Genomic DNA, 17078 nt, shown 5'->3' on the forward strand with positions numbered 1-17078 from the left:
GTTCCCCTCATGTTCCCCTCATGCTCTCCTCATGTCCATGCCAGACTCATGTTCCCCTCGTGTTCTCCTCATGTCCATGCCAGACTCATGTTCCCCTCGTGTTCTCCTCATGTGCATGCCAGACTCATGTTCCCCTCATGTTCCCCTCATGTTCCCCTCATGCTCTCCTCATGTCCATGCCAGACTCATGTTCCCCTCGTGTTCTCCTCATGTCCATGCCAGACTCATGTTCCCCTCGTGTTCTCCTCATGTCCATGCCAGACTCATGTTCCCCTCATGTTCCCCTCATGTTCCCCTCATGCTCTCCTCATGTCCATGCCAGACTCATGTTCCCCTCGTGTTCTCCTCATGTCCATGCCAGACTCATGTTCCCCTCGTGTTCTCCTCATGTCCATGCCAGACTCATGTTCCCCTCGTGTTCTCCTCATGTCCATGCCAGACTCATGTTTCCCTCGTGTTCTCCTCATGTCCATGCCAGACTCATGTTCCCCTCGTGTTCTCCTCATGTCCATGCCAGACTCATGTTTCCCTCGTGTTCTCCTCATGTCCATGCCAGACTCATGTTCCCCTCGTGTTCTCCTCATGTCCATGCCAGACTCATGTTCCCCTCGTGTTCTCCTCATGTCCATGCCAGGCTCTTGTTCCCCTCGTGTTCTCCTCATGTCCATGCCAGACTCATGTTCCCCTCGTGTTCTCCTCATGTTCCCCTCGTGTTCTCCTCATGTCCATGCCAGGCTCTTGTTCCCCTCGTGTTCTCCTCATGTCCATGCCAGGCTCTTGTTCCCCTCATGTTCTCCTCATGTCCATGCTAGGCTCTTGTTCCCCTCATGTCCATGCTAGGCTCTGGCTCCATTTTGACTGTGATCTGAATAAAGCGCAAATGATCAGAGGGGAATGTTTCAGATCTTTGGAACAGTCTCACACACACACACACACACACATACACTCTCTCTCTCTCTCTCTCTCTCTCTCTCTCTGTCTTACACACACATACACTCTCTCTCTCTCTCTCTCTGTCTCTGTCTTACACACACATACACTCTCTCTCTCTCTCACTCTGTCTCTGTCTTACACACACATACACTCTCTCTCTCTCTCTCTCTGTCTCTGTCTTACACACACACACACACACACACATACACTCTCTCTCTCTCTCTCTGTCTCTGTCTTACACACACATACACTCTCTCTCTCTCTCACTCTATATGTCAAAATTGCCATCACATATCAGTTGGAGAATATACATCAGTAGAATATACATCATGTATGCCGACAAAAAGTCAGGACAAGTCTGAGAACACAGACTAGAGATTGGTCTGATTCTGCTTTGCACTAAACCTCCACTGAAGACTTAAACAGTAGACAGATATTTAAATGAGGTGCTGAGGAAACTTCATCACTAGTAGAGGAAATTGATTTTAAATTATTTAGGAAGTGGTCACAGCTTCCTCCTAAACTGGATTTCATAAATTTATTTAATTAGTACATTATGCAGAATCCAAACTACATGTAGTGAGCATACATAGAGAATAAAAACTTTTTTGGGGGATAAATAGAAATAAAATGAAATTATTTTTAGGTGAATATTAATTAAACATTGTGTATTTGATTTTCTTACAATTTCTGTATAATATAATATTGTAACCTCATTTTTATTTCATTTGTAAATGAATATTCCCCGCACTCCCCTCTGCAGGGTTATCTGTGTCCTAATGAGTTTATAGCCACTCAGGGGCCTCTTCCCGGCACCGTGGCTGATTTCTGGAGAATGATTTGGGAAACCAGGACCAAAACCATCGTCATGCTCACCCAGTGCTTTGAGAAGGGTCGGGTACGAGCATAAAACCGAACTGCCGTTCACCACATATCATTAATTGTTTATTTCCCTCCAGTCAGCATGATTAATCCTGTTGTTGCCTCTCGGTGCAGATTCGATGCCATCAGTACTGGCCGGAAGACAACAAGCCAGTCACTGTGTTCGGTGACATCATCATCACAAAGCTGACAGAGGACGTGCATCCTGACTGGACTGTCAGAGCGCTCCGAGTAGAGAAGGTAGAGAAGAAGAGTAGAGAAACTATAGACACATTCAACACACACACACACAATTCTTTCTTGATTTTCACTGATTTCTCTTCTGCTGTCTTCCTTTTATACCAGTGTAAACAATTACTAATATTTATTTTTTTCTTTTACATTTCATCTGTTTATATTTACATTTGACTGCTTCACACATTTATTTATTTTTTATACACTTCTTTTGTGTATCACTTTCATCATAGCCTTCTGATTTGTTCATAAATAAGCACCAAATTTAATCCTCCTTAATTAGAAAAAGTACTGCATTCTGGAGCTCTCAGTATCAGTGCATGACATTCATCAGGACTGATCCTCGTTTTATTTCTCGATAATGTATCAGCTTCTGTTCACACATGATCTCGGGATTGTGATTCTAGCTTGCGCACACTAAACCCCATTCGTATGCGTTACGGTAAATGACCATGTACACGTGTGATTTCTGCCTCCAGCATGGCGACTACTTGGTGGTGCATCACTTTAACTACACGTCCTGGCCAGAGCACGGGGTTCCTGAGTCCAGCTCTACGTTAATCCAGTTCGTCAAAGCCGTCAGGTCCAACAGAGGCCACGACAACACAACCATCGTAGTGCACTGCAGGTCAGCTATGTGTGTGTGTGTGTGTGTGTGTGTGTGTGAATAATCCTCCCAATTTTGGGGTCTGCTCTACCATTAAGTCTGGAATGATTTTTTTCAGTATTATATATACTCCTACATCTCAAATACAGTGGAACAATTTCATTCATTCTGGAGGTGAGATCACTTAAGGTGAAAATTTGTATTGTGAAGCGAATTTTCCCATAAGAAATAATGTAAATGTAGATAATCCGTTCCAGCCTCCCAAAAATATGACCAATGAGAAGCATATGTAAACTGTATGGCTGCTTACAAAGTACTGACCCAAGCCAAGCATTCCATGTCAAGGGTCCTCACAGGAAGTCGTGCCACCAAGCTTGGGCTAATAATAGAACAGACCGCCCACTCCACCGATCTGTCAACAAAAAAATTCATGTAGCTTTTGAACACATGCCGAAAGTAACGTCGGTATCGTGGGCTGGCTGTGACTGAAAAATAAATCGTAAAATTTATAAACTCGCTTTGGTTGGCTTCGCTTGGCTTTCCACCGACACAGACAAATTTTGAACGGCTCCTGGACACACGCGCAACTTAGCCGCCATTCATATGATAAAAATGCTTCATAAGCTGATACAAATTCTTTGCAAAATTTCAATTCTTAAGGTGAATATTCGTAAGGGAGGACATTCGTATGCTGTAAGTTCCACTGTACATGATTCTGATATGATTCTGGTGTGAAGCCAAAATCATTTGTGGAAAGCGCAGTGTTATGTTATGAGTCCAGAATAATGACTCCACACTGATTCCAGCATAAATAAGGATGTTTAATATGAAGCTAATATCCAGTTTAGTGTTTTTTTCCACACAAATGTTTGTATCTTCAAAGTAAATGCTGATATCAAACCCATTTCTGCTCCCTGAGATGCTCCATGTGTTGTACAGCAGGATATTATTAGAACTTACCGAAGGTTCAGATCTGATTTCCAACACAGTCATTGGTAGGATGACTGAGGAAGGGCACAGAGTATGTGTAACGTGTGTGTGTGTGTGTGTGTATGTGTGTGTACAGTGCTGGCGTGGGCAGAACAGGAGTTTTTATAGCTCTAGACCACCTGATTCAGCACGTCCGAGACCACGACTTTGTGGACGTGTACGGCCTGGTGGCAGAACTGCGCAGTGAGAGAATGTGCATGGTGCAGAACCTGGTTAGTCTCTCACACACACACACACACACACACACACACGAACACACACACTTCTCTCTTCTCTCTCTTTCTTTTCTCTCTGAATCTCATACACACCGTTTCACACACTCTTTCATAAACACACACACACTCACACTCTTACACACACACACATACACACATGCTTTCTCTCTCGATCTTCTCTCTGTCTCTCATACACACACACACACACAGTCTCACACACACACACATTCTCTCTCTCTTCTCTCTGTCTCTCATAAACACACACACACACTCCCACACTTTCTCTCATACACACTCACACACACACTCTCTGAAAAAGCCGTGTATAAATGAACCCTGGTGTTAATATCAGACTCGTTGTTCCGCAGGCTCAGTACATGTTTCTGTATCAGAGCACTCTGGATCTGCTGACCAGCAAAGGTAACAGTCAGTCCATCTGGTTCGTAAACTACTCTGCGTTGGAGAAAATGGACTCGCTGGACGCTATGGAAGGTAAAATACAGTCACAGAAATATGTTAATTACAACTAAAGAAATTCTGCAGTGTGTCTCGTTTAATGAATCCATGCAAAATTATTAATAATCATTGGTTTTGTTTTTTTCAGGTGATGTTGAGTTGGAGTGGGAAGAGACGACAATGTAAGAGCTCGGAGTTTTACGCATTACGACCCTGAGTGAGGATGACTGGGGCCCTGCGGTCAAACACTGGGCAAACACCAGGGACTTAATGAAGCCCACAGTTTGCACACACATGCAGTGTGTTTGTGAGTGTGTGTGTGTGTGTGTGTGAGTGTGTGTGTGTAAGTACAATCACCTCAGCCCTTCCTGCTCATGTCATTAACTCATTGAAATACTTGAGAAACAGCACAGTGTACTGAAATATCCAGCTAGAGGATTATAAGAGGCTGCTTTTTCTTTTTCATTTCCTTACATTTCCTGAATGAAAGAAAGAAAGAAAGAAAAGGGAGGGAGGGAGAGAGGAAGGAAGGAAGGAAAAGGAAAGGACCTTTTAAAAGAAAGAAAAAAGGAGAGAGGGAGGGAGGAAGGAAGGAAGGAAGGAAGGAAGGAAGACCTTTTGAAAGAAAGAGGAAGGAAGGAAGGAAGGAAGGAAGGAAGGAAGGAAGGAAGGAAGGAAGGAAGGAAGGAAGGGGGAAAAGAAAGAAATTTTCTATTAAGTTCTAAATGATTTTCTTTCCAAGTTTTATAAACTTCTTTTCTTTAAAGAAAAAAAATAAGAGAAAGAAAACAAAGTCCCTTATAGATAGAAAGAAGTTTAATAACATTAGAACCTTACTAAACTTTTTTTTTTCCAAAAATTTGAAACTCCTTTTTCTCTATTGAACTTAAAAAATATTATAAAAATTTAAATATTGTAAAGTGTAAAAATGTAATATATATATTCAATTATAATATTCATAATAATTTACGCTGAGTTAAAGGCAAGAATTTTTTAAATTTTCCAAAACGTTTTATTATTCTGTCACTCCTCTCTCTTTTTGTTTCACAGGTATCGTGTAATTTATTTATTTTATTTATATATTCAGTATGTTACACAGCAGCGGGTGAAGAAGCAGCACTTGCTATTTTAATTTGTTCCTCATTTATTTATTTATTTATTTTCATACATTTTTACGCCAAACGAGTGTTTATATCAGGAGCTATAAATATACCGGATATTTTTGAGTGTATATTTTCAAATGAAACAGTATTTGAGTTTTAAATAAATGTGGGTTTTTTTGTCTGGATTTTGCAGTCCAGTCCTTGTCCCTGCTTCACCTCAGGACTTCAGGCTTTCAGTAGAATAATCAGAATATGTGAGTAATTTTAACTTCCAACCATGAAACAGGAAGAAGGAGAAATGAAAGTGGAGGACAAAGAAAGAAAGAAATACCTTGTGAGAAGAAAGAAAGAAAGAAAGAAAGAAAGAAAGAAAGAAAGAAAGAAAGAAAGAAAAGAAATACCTTGTGAGAAGAAAGAAAGAAAGAAAGAAAGAAAGAAAGAAAGAAAGAAAGAAAGAAAGAAAGAAAGAAAGAAATACCTTGTGGGAAGGAAGAAAGAAAGAAAGAAAGAAAGAAAGACCTTGTGGGAAGGAAGAAAGAAAGAAAGAAAGAAAGAAAGAAAGAAAGAAAGAAAGACCTTGTGAGAAGAAAGAAAGAAAGAAAGAAAGAAAAAAAGAAAGAAAGAAAGAAAGAAAGAGAAGAAATACCTTGTGGAAAGGAAGGAAGGAGGAAAGGAAGGAAGGAGGAAAGCAAGAGGTACTATTTAAAACAAAAAGAGAAGAAATAACTCTTGAGAATGGAGGGAGGGAGGAAGGAAGGAAGAAAAAAGAAATGATGAAGGCAAATTAAACTAAAACACAAACAAAAGAAAGAAACAAATGAACCTTTAAGATCTAAATGATTTTCTCACTAAGTTTTATAAACTCTTAAGGAAACATAAGAGAAAGAAAAGAGAGGAAGAAGAGTTTTCTCAGTGAAGAAGGTTATTGTGTTGTTTCCCTCGCGGCTCTGAGGCTTTATTGCAGCTTGTTGAGATCAGGACAGATTTGTGGGACAGTGTGTGCGAGAGCTGCAGTAAAGCCCACTGCACTACAGAGCTGAAGACCAGAGGGTTTCGAGGTTCCTCAGCCTCTCACCCAGTGTGTGCTGGGATAGGCTCCAGCAGATCCCTGTGACCCTAATTAGGTATAGGAAATGGATGGATTTTATTCAAAACACAAACACACACCCGAAACCCCTGAACAGAACACAGCAGCCGACGTGATACCAGATAAATTTTATTCCCGTTCCCGGAAAACTTCACAGAAAGCCGTCTGATCCATAAATCCATAGCAATAAATAAACTCTCACATTCTTTGCTGTTTCGTTAGAATTTCTGTGCTGACACACAGAATGACATCGTTGCTAATCTCCTGCTATACAAGTAGACAAAATATGCAACTAGCAATGAATAATTCTACGTAATACATACTCGTTAACGTATCACCCCCTGATCCCCGATTAAACCAAAAAAATATTTGAAAGCATCTAAAATATACTTCTGAAGTCTCGGTTGAATCATGTGCCTGTTATAGAGCTATGCATATTCATGTTCATAGGCAGCTTTTATATGACATGCAGTACAGCAAACAAGAATGTTCAAGAGGCGCAAAAACGTGAGCCACAAGGAAATTCAAACACAAAGCTATTTTCAGTGTGAAAACGAAAAGTATTGGCACCTCCTATGAATCCTGGATGCAGAAAGGAATGCGGTTATGATTGTGTGATACGGCAGGAGTAATGCTCTCAGTGGCTCATCATACACTAAGTTGCCAAAAGTTTTGGGACATCTGCCTTTACACGCACATGAATGTAATATGGAGTTGTCCCGCCCTTTGCAGCTATAACAGCTTCAACTCTTCTGGGAAGGTTTTCCACAAGGTTTAGGAGTGTGTTTATGGGAATTTTTGACTGTTCCTCTAGAAGTGCATTTGTGAGGTCAGGCACTGATGTAAGATGAGAAGGTCTGGCTCACAGTCTCCGCTCTAATTCATCCCAAAGGTGTTCTATGGGGTTGAGGTCAGGACTCTGTGCAGGCCAGTCAAGTTCCTCCACACCAAACTCCATGTCTTTATGGACCTTGCTTTGTGCACTGGTCTACACTCATGTTGGAACAGGAAGGGGTCATCCCCAAACTGTTCCCACAAAGCATGAAATTGTCCAAAATGTCTTGGTATGAAGCTGAAGCATTAAGAGTTCCTTTCACTCGAACTAAGGGGCCGAGCCCAACCCCTGAAAAACAACACCTGAATCCAATGATTTGGAGGGGTGTCCCAAAACTTTTGGCAATATCATGTAAGTACTTACAGTTTCATTAATATTATGTTATTTAAAAAAATACACCCTGTATGCTCAGTTTATGACCAGATTATGGATATAAAGACTCTGCATTGCTAAAGTGAAGGTGATGAAGTTATACTTTTGTTGTAATGTGTCATGTTAAGGCCTCGCTTTAACCTGCAGTACTGTAACTGTCATGTTATCACTATAAGTACTTATAAGGACTTATGCCAGTCAGTATAAATATGTGATTACAATGTTATAATGAACATTACTCTTCATAAAAGCTTATATTCTTACTGTACAATGTACAATGTTTCTATGCCATGCTATTTATTTATGCACAGGATTCACAGGAAGTCACACTTGTATCTTCTTAGAAGCCCGAAAGGCAAAGCAAAATGAGACCAAAAAAGAAATAAAAAAACGTCTGGTTTATACTGAGTAGCAATCACACAGTAAAACACTACACAGGCACCCTAAAGAAACTGCCACTAGAAAGATAACGATACCATCCAGGGCCTAGCAGATGTTGGGGCCATAAAAGGTGAGAATGTCTATTATACACAGATGCTGGAATGTTTTATTACAGCTGTTAGCATTAACTGCTGTAACGTAGCCTGGGCACTTTGTTCCTGCTTGAATGGTGAAGAACGTCTCCAAACATTCAGGGTCTCATGAATGAAACTAAAGCCCTGTAATGAAACACTGCAGGTAGTTAGACCTATGCATAAGTGCATATAAATGTGCCTTAATCAGGGTGTTCACAGGGATCCTGAAGCTATTTAAAACACTTTTTCACTGCTGCTTCAGACCTCAGAAATAAATACAGACACACGCACTGTTCAGATGTTGAGCAGGGCGGAGTTTGCCCGGAGGCGTGTCTTAGTTATGAGCGTATTTATTTCTTAAATTTAGATTTTTGGAAATTTATGTTTTTATTATGTTTAGCGTCATATTAAAGGGAAGGAGGGAGGAAGGAAGGAAGGAAGGAAGGAAGGAAGGAAGAAAGGCCTTTTTTCAAGAAAGAAAGAAAGAAAGGCCTTTTTTCAGAAAGAAAGAAAGAAAGAGGAAGTAAGGTAGAAAGGCCTTTTTTCAAGAAAGAAAGAAAGAAGGAGGGAATGAAGGAAGGAAGAACTTTAGCAAGAAAGGAAGAAAGAAAGAAGAAATACCTTGTGAGAAGAAAGAAAGGAAGAAAGAAATACCTTGTAGGAAGGAAGGAAGGAACTTTAGCAAGAAAGAAAGAAAGAAAGACGTATGCGCTATTCAGAAGATTAACAAGACTAGGGCGGAGTTTGTCAAAAGCAGAGGCGTGTCTTGGTCATTTTTTTTTCTTAAATTAAAATTTTTGCAAATTTATGTTTTTGGTTATAAATATACTTAACTATGGAATACAGTTTAAGGCCAATGTCAAAAACATAATTTAGAGAATTATTAATTAAATAATATTGTCTTCATCAACAACAACAACAACAAAACTCCTCCCACAGAGGACATCAGCGGAGATTCAGCTTAATCTGAGACTCTGTGAGGAGTGACCTGCTAAAGATATAGTTATTAATTAAATTAGTGTCATCTTTAAGAGTAGAAGATGAGTGTTTGGTCAGCTTATCCTTCAGTCCATGGACACGTTTTCTGGACTAGAGAGGGAACTAAATTTACAGAAACATCGCTATTATTTTATTATTTTATTCATTCAGCTGCTCAGAGCAATCGTATTGGCACTGAGCAGGAAGAAGTTAAAATTAGCAGGAAGAAAAAAGCGAAAATATACCAGAAATACCAAACCTGATATGAACAAAAACAATGATATTTAATTCAGTGTCGAGTTTAAGTTTTATTCTTAATCCAGGGTCGTTTTTTTTTTTTTAATGATGCGTTTTAGAGTGAAAGGAAGTCCAAGATGGATCGATCAGTTCTGTTCATTAGTAGATTGCAGAGTAATTGAAGAGCCTGTGGACACCCTGTTTAATAAAACATGTTCACCCTTGTGTAACTCTAATCTAAGCCATGTTGTACAGTCCTGAACCATGTGTCTAACACCAACACTGCTAACGTCGTAACGCTGTACGTTACAGGTCGTAAGAAAGTCTGATGCTAATGTTGCAACTCTGTGGAAATTGCTCTATAAACCCTTAAAGAGATAAAAGTAGAGGGAAAAGAACATCTGACAAAACTAGCTACTCTGTATCTAAAATACTCATTTAGAGGACACGAGGCCCCGATTGTGAGATGTGATTATTTATACAGGACGGAGCCGAGTATAAAAGGAGTGTATTCGTGTGTGTTTTGTCAGAGAGAAAAGAATATATTACCGTCTGTGGTCATGTGGATTTGAATAGAAAAGGTACAATGGGAACTGATACACTTGAATATAAGTGTGTGTGTGTGTGTGTGTGTTCAGACTAGACTGCGTGTCCCACTTGAATACCTACGCTGACTGAGCAGGTGTTGTGGAGGGGGTGGAGTCGGAGGGCAGAATTGGTGTTTGTGGTGATAAGGAGGCGGTGGAGGTGGCAGGGGTGGCTGCTTTGCTCCGCCTTCCCTCGTGCGGGTCGGAGTGGACACAGCCGACTGGATTAACCGCTGTCCGGGGTTTTGGCTCAGGAACGTCTCTACGTGTCCGCGGCCTGCCGAGTCCATGACGATCACCTTGTCGATCTGCTGGCACTGGATGAGCGTGTCAGGGGAGATGTTAAGGACGGAGCTGGAAGCCGGGCTAGGCATGATGGCCAGCTGAGGCTGAGAAGTGGGCGGAGCCGGAGGAGTGCTGACCTGGTACGTTCGGAGCCTGTGGTGAATTGACACCTAGTTTAGGAACAGCCAGAAGCAGGAGGAAGCGTTATCAGCCTGGCCTGCGGTGCTCGGGCGGCCCTCCGGTGCGGACAAGAGACAATAAGGCCGCGCCATGGGGCATGCAGGAGCACACACACACACCGACGTGACGTTCAGTGTGCTGGGACATCCTGCAGCTATCACACCCCTCCTGATTTATTGCCCCGACTTATACCTTAATCAATCTGTTACAACAGTTAACCTCTTTAAATGATCCATTTAACCCTTATATTCTGTACAAGACAAAATGTTTAGTCATTTTAACTTTCCTGAAGGTGATGAAAGAAACATTTTAAGTGACTAACTGGTGAAATGCATTAGATATGAACAGCTAACATACCTCCCCTTTTGATAAAAAGTGGGCAGAGATGCTCTAATATAGAGCTTCACTCTTGCTAATGAGCTAGTTTATAGTTTTTGAATGAATCAGCATTGTGTAGCCATTCTGTAAAAGTCAAGTAACTAAACTAAGCTCCTTCAAAAGGGGTTCCTCAAAGGTTCTTTTAATAGTAAAGTGTTAGGTTTCTACTTGTTAATCAAATACTTGTAGAAGCTGATTAAATGTATAATATCAGATAAGAATATGAGAAGTAAGGTATACAACATGACTCGATGAGGAAATTCATCAACAATGGTGTGGTATAATAAGGCAGAGTTACAGTTAACACTCCAAAGTTGATTATTTTTCTGTTTTATTCCACTGAAATTTGCAAATGACTCTAAGTACCCCATTATTTACCCCTGTCATATAGTAGAATGTTGTTGTTTTGTGTCTATAAAATGCCTAAAATGTTGGTTCATAGGTACAGAACATTAGGGTTAAATTGTTAAAAAGCATTAACAAGAAGCACATCCAATCTAATCTACATATCTAATCTTGCATTAGGGGTTAGGGGTACTGGGTGTGAGCATGGGGTATTGGGAATGGGCTACAGTCTGGAAATGCTGCACTGGGAGGGTTGTGGGTGTTTGGCTGAGGACGAGACACCGAGGGCCTGGTGTCTCTATAATTATAATATACAGTGAAGGACACAGTGGGATTTGAGGCCAAAAGTCAAAGGGGGTTGAGGAGCTGGGGTAAAGTGGGACAATAGGAGCTAAGCAAACTTTATAATGTCTATAGGATTACATGCTAATAGCAAAGACGCAGACAAACACGTGTGTAGTCAATCGATACGAACCTCCACTGCGTTGCTTCCAGTCTTGTCGTAGAAATCGTGGTCTCCTGGAAATCACAAATATTACTGTATGATCAGGTCTTTATCAGGATAGGATGTCAGATTCTGTGTGTGTGTGTGTGTGTTAGTATACCTGCAGGAGATATTGGTCTTGAATGCATCTCCAGCTGGCTGCCATTGTTCTGAGCAGGTGTTCTTGTTGCCTGCTGCCTCTCTAATTCCCCTGAGAAACACCACACACACACACACACACACACACACATCAGTCATGCCAGAAACTTTTCTGTGAGTATATGTTTTAAAAAAAACACTTCATGTAACTGACATTACATTCGATACGGATCTGTTCCATCTCAGCCACCTCGGCGATGCTCTCCCGCAGATCCTCCACGAACTTCAGCAACTCCTCCAGATTCTGCGAGCAGAAATTCACCACCTGCTTCTTCTCCGACGAGAACGGAGACAGGATGGTAATACCATGAGGATAATCTGCAGGAGAAAGCACACACTGACGTGAATAGATATTTTACTGGACTGCTGACTTTAAATGAGCACTCGGCTTGCGTAAGTATTGGCACCCTTGAATCCCTGTAGCGTTAAATTGAGTTAAATCAGATATTATATCTGTGTGTGTACAAAATAAACAATAATATTAAACCTGGCATGGAAGATCAATCTTGTTTGCAAAATTATTCACAGGGAAAAAAATATAAAATTTAGGATTGCTTAAGGATTAACCCCAACTGCTGTTAAATTAAATTTGTTCTGTTGTCATCAGAGATTATATAAGTATTTGTGCAACTTGCTCCCTGGTAACGTCCTGGAAAGCCCTAGATTTTGTTAGAGATTAGATAATGTTAGAGATTAGACTAAACAGGCAGGATTATGAGGTCTAAAAAACAAGGTCAGAAATCAAGTTCATTACTATGAAACTATGAAAAGAGTAACTTAGGATCCACAGCTAAGATGAGAGAAGCTGTCCACAGGAAGTTGGACATAAATGTTAGAGACGTGTAGAAAAATGTCCTCTGGTACCAGAAGACTAAACTTGAGCACTTGATAACACCATCCCACTAACATCCACAAACTGGACAAGCGTAAGGATTTGAGCGAGTTTGACGAGGGGCCAAATTGTGATGGCTAGACTACTGGATCAGAGCATCTCCAACACTGCAGCTCTTGTGGGGTGTTCCCGGTCTGCAGTGGTCAGTATCTATCAAAAGTATCCTTTAAGTCCTGTAAGTATAAAGGCCAACCTCACAACTTACAAGACCTAAAGGATCTGCTGCTAACATCTTAGTGCCAGATACCACAGCACACCTTCAGGGATCTAGTGGAGTCCATGCCTTGATGGGTCAGGGCTGTTTTGGCAGCAAAAGGAGGGGGACCACCACAATATTAAGCAGGTGGTCATAATGTTATGCCTGATCTGTGTAGGTTAAATACAATGGAATAAATCTGTGTATAGTTGTATATCAGGTTTGTGTATAGTGTATATGGACTTACACTCATTTTCAAACATGTGGAACTGCATCCCCAGCAGACCCATGGCTTTACAGAACACGTATGTTGCTACACTCTTCTTCTTGGGACACAGCTTCAGTATCTGACACAGAGAACACACTCTTAATCCATGTAACCGTGTGTTTGTGTACATACGGCTGTGTGTAAAGACAGTGGATGTCAACTCTAACACAGATAACGTATAGCGTGTGGGATGCAGTGTCTATTAGAGTGATCTATACTGTCCTAGATGGTGTATTTTTAATAAAAAGGTCACAAACATTTCTCAGTACAGTACATATCCATTCCTTAGACCTCCCAATTCTAGATGATTTAACTTGCACCCTTTTCTTGACATTTCACCAAAAATGTTAATACAGGCGGTTGTTTTTTTAGGTACTGTATTACGTGAGCATGTTTTAATATCTTGGTGAGGAGGAAAAGTCTCCATGAACACTGGAATATCTGACATTTTTGACCTTATGTGGACAATTATGCACTTTTAATTTTAAAATTCTAAACAATTAAAGGACCGAAGGTTTTATTTTTAGATTTATGTATAGCAGTAGGTGTGCACTGATCATTAAATGTCAACAGAAGGTCCTCACGAGGATAGTAAGACCCGCATGTTTGTGTGTGTAACACAGAGTAACCCACCACAATGAGGTCATTGAAAAGGAACACCTCTCTCTGATGGGCTGCTTGTTTCTGTGGCTTGTTCACGTCGCTGACCTCATAAAGACGACTGCAGCACACCAGCCTCCGGTGAGGCATGGACAGGATCTGAGGAAATGAGGAAAAGTGAAAAGATCTATTACACAGAAATATTATGAAGCACGTCTCTGACAGTTAGAGAACTGATGAAAGAATGAAGGAAGAAAAACAGGAGTGAGAGAAAGAAAGAAAGAGAAATAGAGAAGTGTGAAAGAAAGAAAGAAAGAAAGAAAGAAAGAAAGAAAGAAAGAAAGAAAGAAAGAAAGAAAGAAAGAAAGAAAGAAAGAAAGAAAGAAGGAAGAGACATAAGTCAAAAGAATGAAGAAAAAAATTGGAAAAGAAGGAAAGAGAAAGAAAGAAAGAAAGAAAGAAAGAAAGAAGGAATGAATGAATGAAGGAAGAGAAATAAGTTAAAAGAATGAAGAAAAACTATGGAAAAAGAAAGAAAGAAAGAAGGAAAGAAAGAGAAAGAAAAAAGGAAGGAAGGAAGAGAAATAAGTTAAAAGAATGAAGAAAAACTATGGAAAAAGAAAGAAAGAAAAAAGAAAGGAAGGAAGGAAGGAAGAGAAATAACAAGTTAAAAGAATGAAGAAAAACTATGGAAAAAGAAAGAAAGAAAGAGAAATAAGTCAGAAGAATGAAGAAAAAATATGGACAAGGAGAGAATCAGAAGCTATCGAAAGGAATGGAGGGAGTATGGAAGGAAGGTAGGAAGGAAAGAAAGAAAGAAAAAGAAAGAAAGAAAGAAAGAAAACACGGAAGGAATACAATATTATAAAGCACATGTCTGAAATCAGACCGCCCCTTTAATGCTGATAAAAAGAAAATAAAATCACCTCGAGAGAAAAGAGAGAAATAAAGAAGGACAGAATGACACTTGGAGCTGGGTTTAGAGATGAAGTCGACTTTACGCTGCTGCATTCATGTCACTCGGAAACTTCAGTAAGTGGATCCTTTCACCTTCTGTATCTCCCTCAGTCTCAATCAATCATTACATACAATCCATGAATATGATACACAGGGTACTGAGAAACCCTGAAGTTCCATAGACTGTTTGTTATTTAACACTTAAAGGTACAACGTGTAAAAGAAAACATGTTTCCTAACCTGTAATAATCACATAATTTCAAAGATTCCTCTAAACTCAGATTCGCTCTGTTGATACACAATAAACCATGTCAGTCTTCTGCTTTAATTTTTCTTCTGGCCCTGAAATTGGCTCTGTGCCCAAGCTGGAACAGAGCTGCTCAATGTCATGTTTATTCATTTCCTTTAAATGTGTGACTCCTCTTAAATGGCTGAATGTAATGAATGAGTCAATACTTTATTGATATCAGCGTTATGTTTTCAGTAACATAAACAGAAACAAGATGCAGAATCGTGTAATTAATGCTAGAAATGGTCACATGGGTCTGTATTCTGCTCCTGATTGGATGATAGACTCACTGTCTTCATTCCCTGAATGCTCTGCTCCACCCTGGTGACGTAGGTCACATGGTCTTCGTTGGAGCGGAGCTCGCGCTGTTGGATGCGCTCGTAAATGCCAGCCACCATCTCCCGCGGAATATCCGCACCGTCGTCCACCCCTGAGAGAAGTAGAGTACAGAAGGGATTAGTGTGCACTTCTGTGTGAGAGAGAGAGAGAGAGAGAGATAGAGAGAGGGAGGATATCTCACATACATACACTATATTGCCAAAAGTATTCGCTCACCTGCCTTGACTCGCATATGAACTTAAGTGACATCCCATTCCTAATCCATAGGGTTCAATATGACGTCGGTCCACCCTTTGCAGCTAAAACAGCTTCAACTCTTCTGGGAAGGCTGTCCACAAGGTTTAGGAGTGTGTTTATGGGAATTTTTGACCATTCTTCCAGAAGCGCATTTGTGAGGTCACACACTGATGTTGGGCGAGAAGGCCTGGCTCTCAGTCTCCGCTCTAATTCATCCCAAAGGTGTTCTATCGGGTTGAGGTCAGGACTCTGTGCAGGCCAGTCAAGTTCATCCACACCAGACTCTGTCATCCATGTCTTTATGGACCTTGCTTTGTGCACTGGTGCACAGTCATGTTGGAAGAGGAAGGGGCCAGCTCCAAACTGTTCCCACAAAGTTGGGAGCATGGAATTGTCCAAAATGTCTCGGTATGCTGAAGCATTCAGAGTTCCTTTCACTGGAACTAAGGGCCAAGCCCAGCTCCTGAAAAACAACCCCACACCATAATCCCCTCCACCAAACTTTACACTTGGCACAATGCAGTCAGACAAGTACCGTTCTCCTGGCAACCGCCAAACCCAGACTTCGTCCATCAGATTGCCAGATGGAGAAAGCGCGATTCGTCACTCCAGAGAACGCGTCTCCACTGCTCTAGAGTCCAGTGGCGGCGTGCTTTACACCACTGCATCCGACGCTTTGCATTGCACTTGGTGATGTATGGCTTGGATGCAGCTGCTCGGCCATGGAAACCCATTCCATGAATCTCTGCGCACTGTTCTTGAGCTAATCTGAAGGCCACATGAAGTTTGGAGGTCTGTAGCGATTGACTCTGCAGAAAGTTGGCGACCTCTTCGCACTATGCGCCTCAGCATCCGCTGACCCCGCTCCGTCAGTTTACGTGGCCTACCACTTCGTGGCTGAGTTGCTGTCGTTCCCAAACACTTCCACGTTCTTATAATACAGCTGACAGTTGACTGTGGAATATTTAGGAGCGAGGAAATTTCACGACTGGATTTGTTGCACAGGTGGCATCCTATCACAGTTCCACGCTGGAATTCACTGAGCTCCTGAGAGCGACCCATTCTTTCACAAATGTTTGTAAAAACAGTCTGCATGCCTAGGTGCTTGATTTTATACACCTGTGTCCATGGAAGTGATTGGAACACCTGATTCTGATTATTTGGATGGGTGAGCGAATACTTTTGGCAATATAGTGTATATATTGCATGCAGCCTGGTATTGTTATAGCTCTCAGATCATTACTTTTAATTCATTTTTATATTCTGTGTGTGGAGTCTAATGACTTTAATGAGTTTAATGACTTGAAAAAAAAAATCCAAGCAGCCTTTCCAGGAAAAGGGGTGGGGTTAAGTAGCTCTGACTAGAGATGGAGCTTAATTCAGGGCCAGAAAATTCTGCAATTAATAGAAGCATGAAATGATTGAAAATTAAAAGATC

The 17078-nt window shown here is 40.9% G+C and overlaps 2 protein-coding genes across 5 annotated transcripts in view; one reads left to right on the forward strand and one right to left on the reverse strand.

Moving 5' to 3' along the window:
- Positions 1 to 4900, forward strand: part of ptprq (protein tyrosine phosphatase receptor type Q) — a 56942-nt gene extending 52042 nt beyond the window's left edge. The window contains exons 52-57 of one of the 2 annotated variants that reach the window (XM_058388440.1): positions 1697 to 1831; positions 1930 to 2055; positions 2529 to 2677; positions 3723 to 3858; positions 4230 to 4353; positions 4466 to 4900. In XM_058388440.1, coding sequence (XP_058244423.1) covers positions 1697 to 1831; positions 1930 to 2055; positions 2529 to 2677; positions 3723 to 3858; positions 4230 to 4353; positions 4466 to 4503 — 708 coding nt within the window. In that variant the 3' untranslated portion in view covers positions 4504 to 4900. The remainder of the gene's footprint in view (positions 1 to 1696; positions 1832 to 1929; positions 2056 to 2528; positions 2678 to 3722; positions 3859 to 4229; positions 4354 to 4465) is intronic. The other variant, XM_058388441.1, reaches the window with a different exon arrangement.
- Positions 4901 to 6620: 1720 nt separating this feature from the next.
- Positions 6621 to 17078, reverse strand: part of iqsec3b (IQ motif and Sec7 domain ArfGEF 3b) — a 43845-nt gene continuing 33387 nt past the window's right edge. Inside the window, exons 9-15 of one of the 3 annotated variants that reach the window (XM_058387651.1) lie at positions 15355 to 15494; positions 13852 to 13977; positions 13198 to 13297; positions 12022 to 12180; positions 11825 to 11914; positions 11695 to 11738; positions 6621 to 10486 (exon numbers count right to left, since the gene is read on the reverse strand). In XM_058387651.1, the coding sequence (XP_058243634.1) occupies positions 10079 to 10486; positions 11695 to 11738; positions 11825 to 11914; positions 12022 to 12180; positions 13198 to 13297; positions 13852 to 13977; positions 15355 to 15494 (1067 nt within the window). In that variant the 3' untranslated portion in view covers positions 6621 to 10078. Of the gene's footprint in view, positions 10487 to 11690; positions 11739 to 11824; positions 11915 to 12016; positions 12181 to 13197; positions 13298 to 13851; positions 13978 to 15354; positions 15495 to 17078 lie in introns of those variants that run through there. The other 2 variants (XM_058387652.1, XR_009204452.1) reach the window with 2 other exon arrangements.

This window comes from Hemibagrus wyckioides, linkage group LG04 (genome assembly GCF_019097595.1).
Source record: "Hemibagrus wyckioides isolate EC202008001 linkage group LG04, SWU_Hwy_1.0, whole genome shotgun sequence".
In the NCBI taxonomy this organism is placed as follows: Eukaryota; Metazoa; Chordata; class Actinopteri; order Siluriformes; family Bagridae; genus Hemibagrus; species Hemibagrus wyckioides.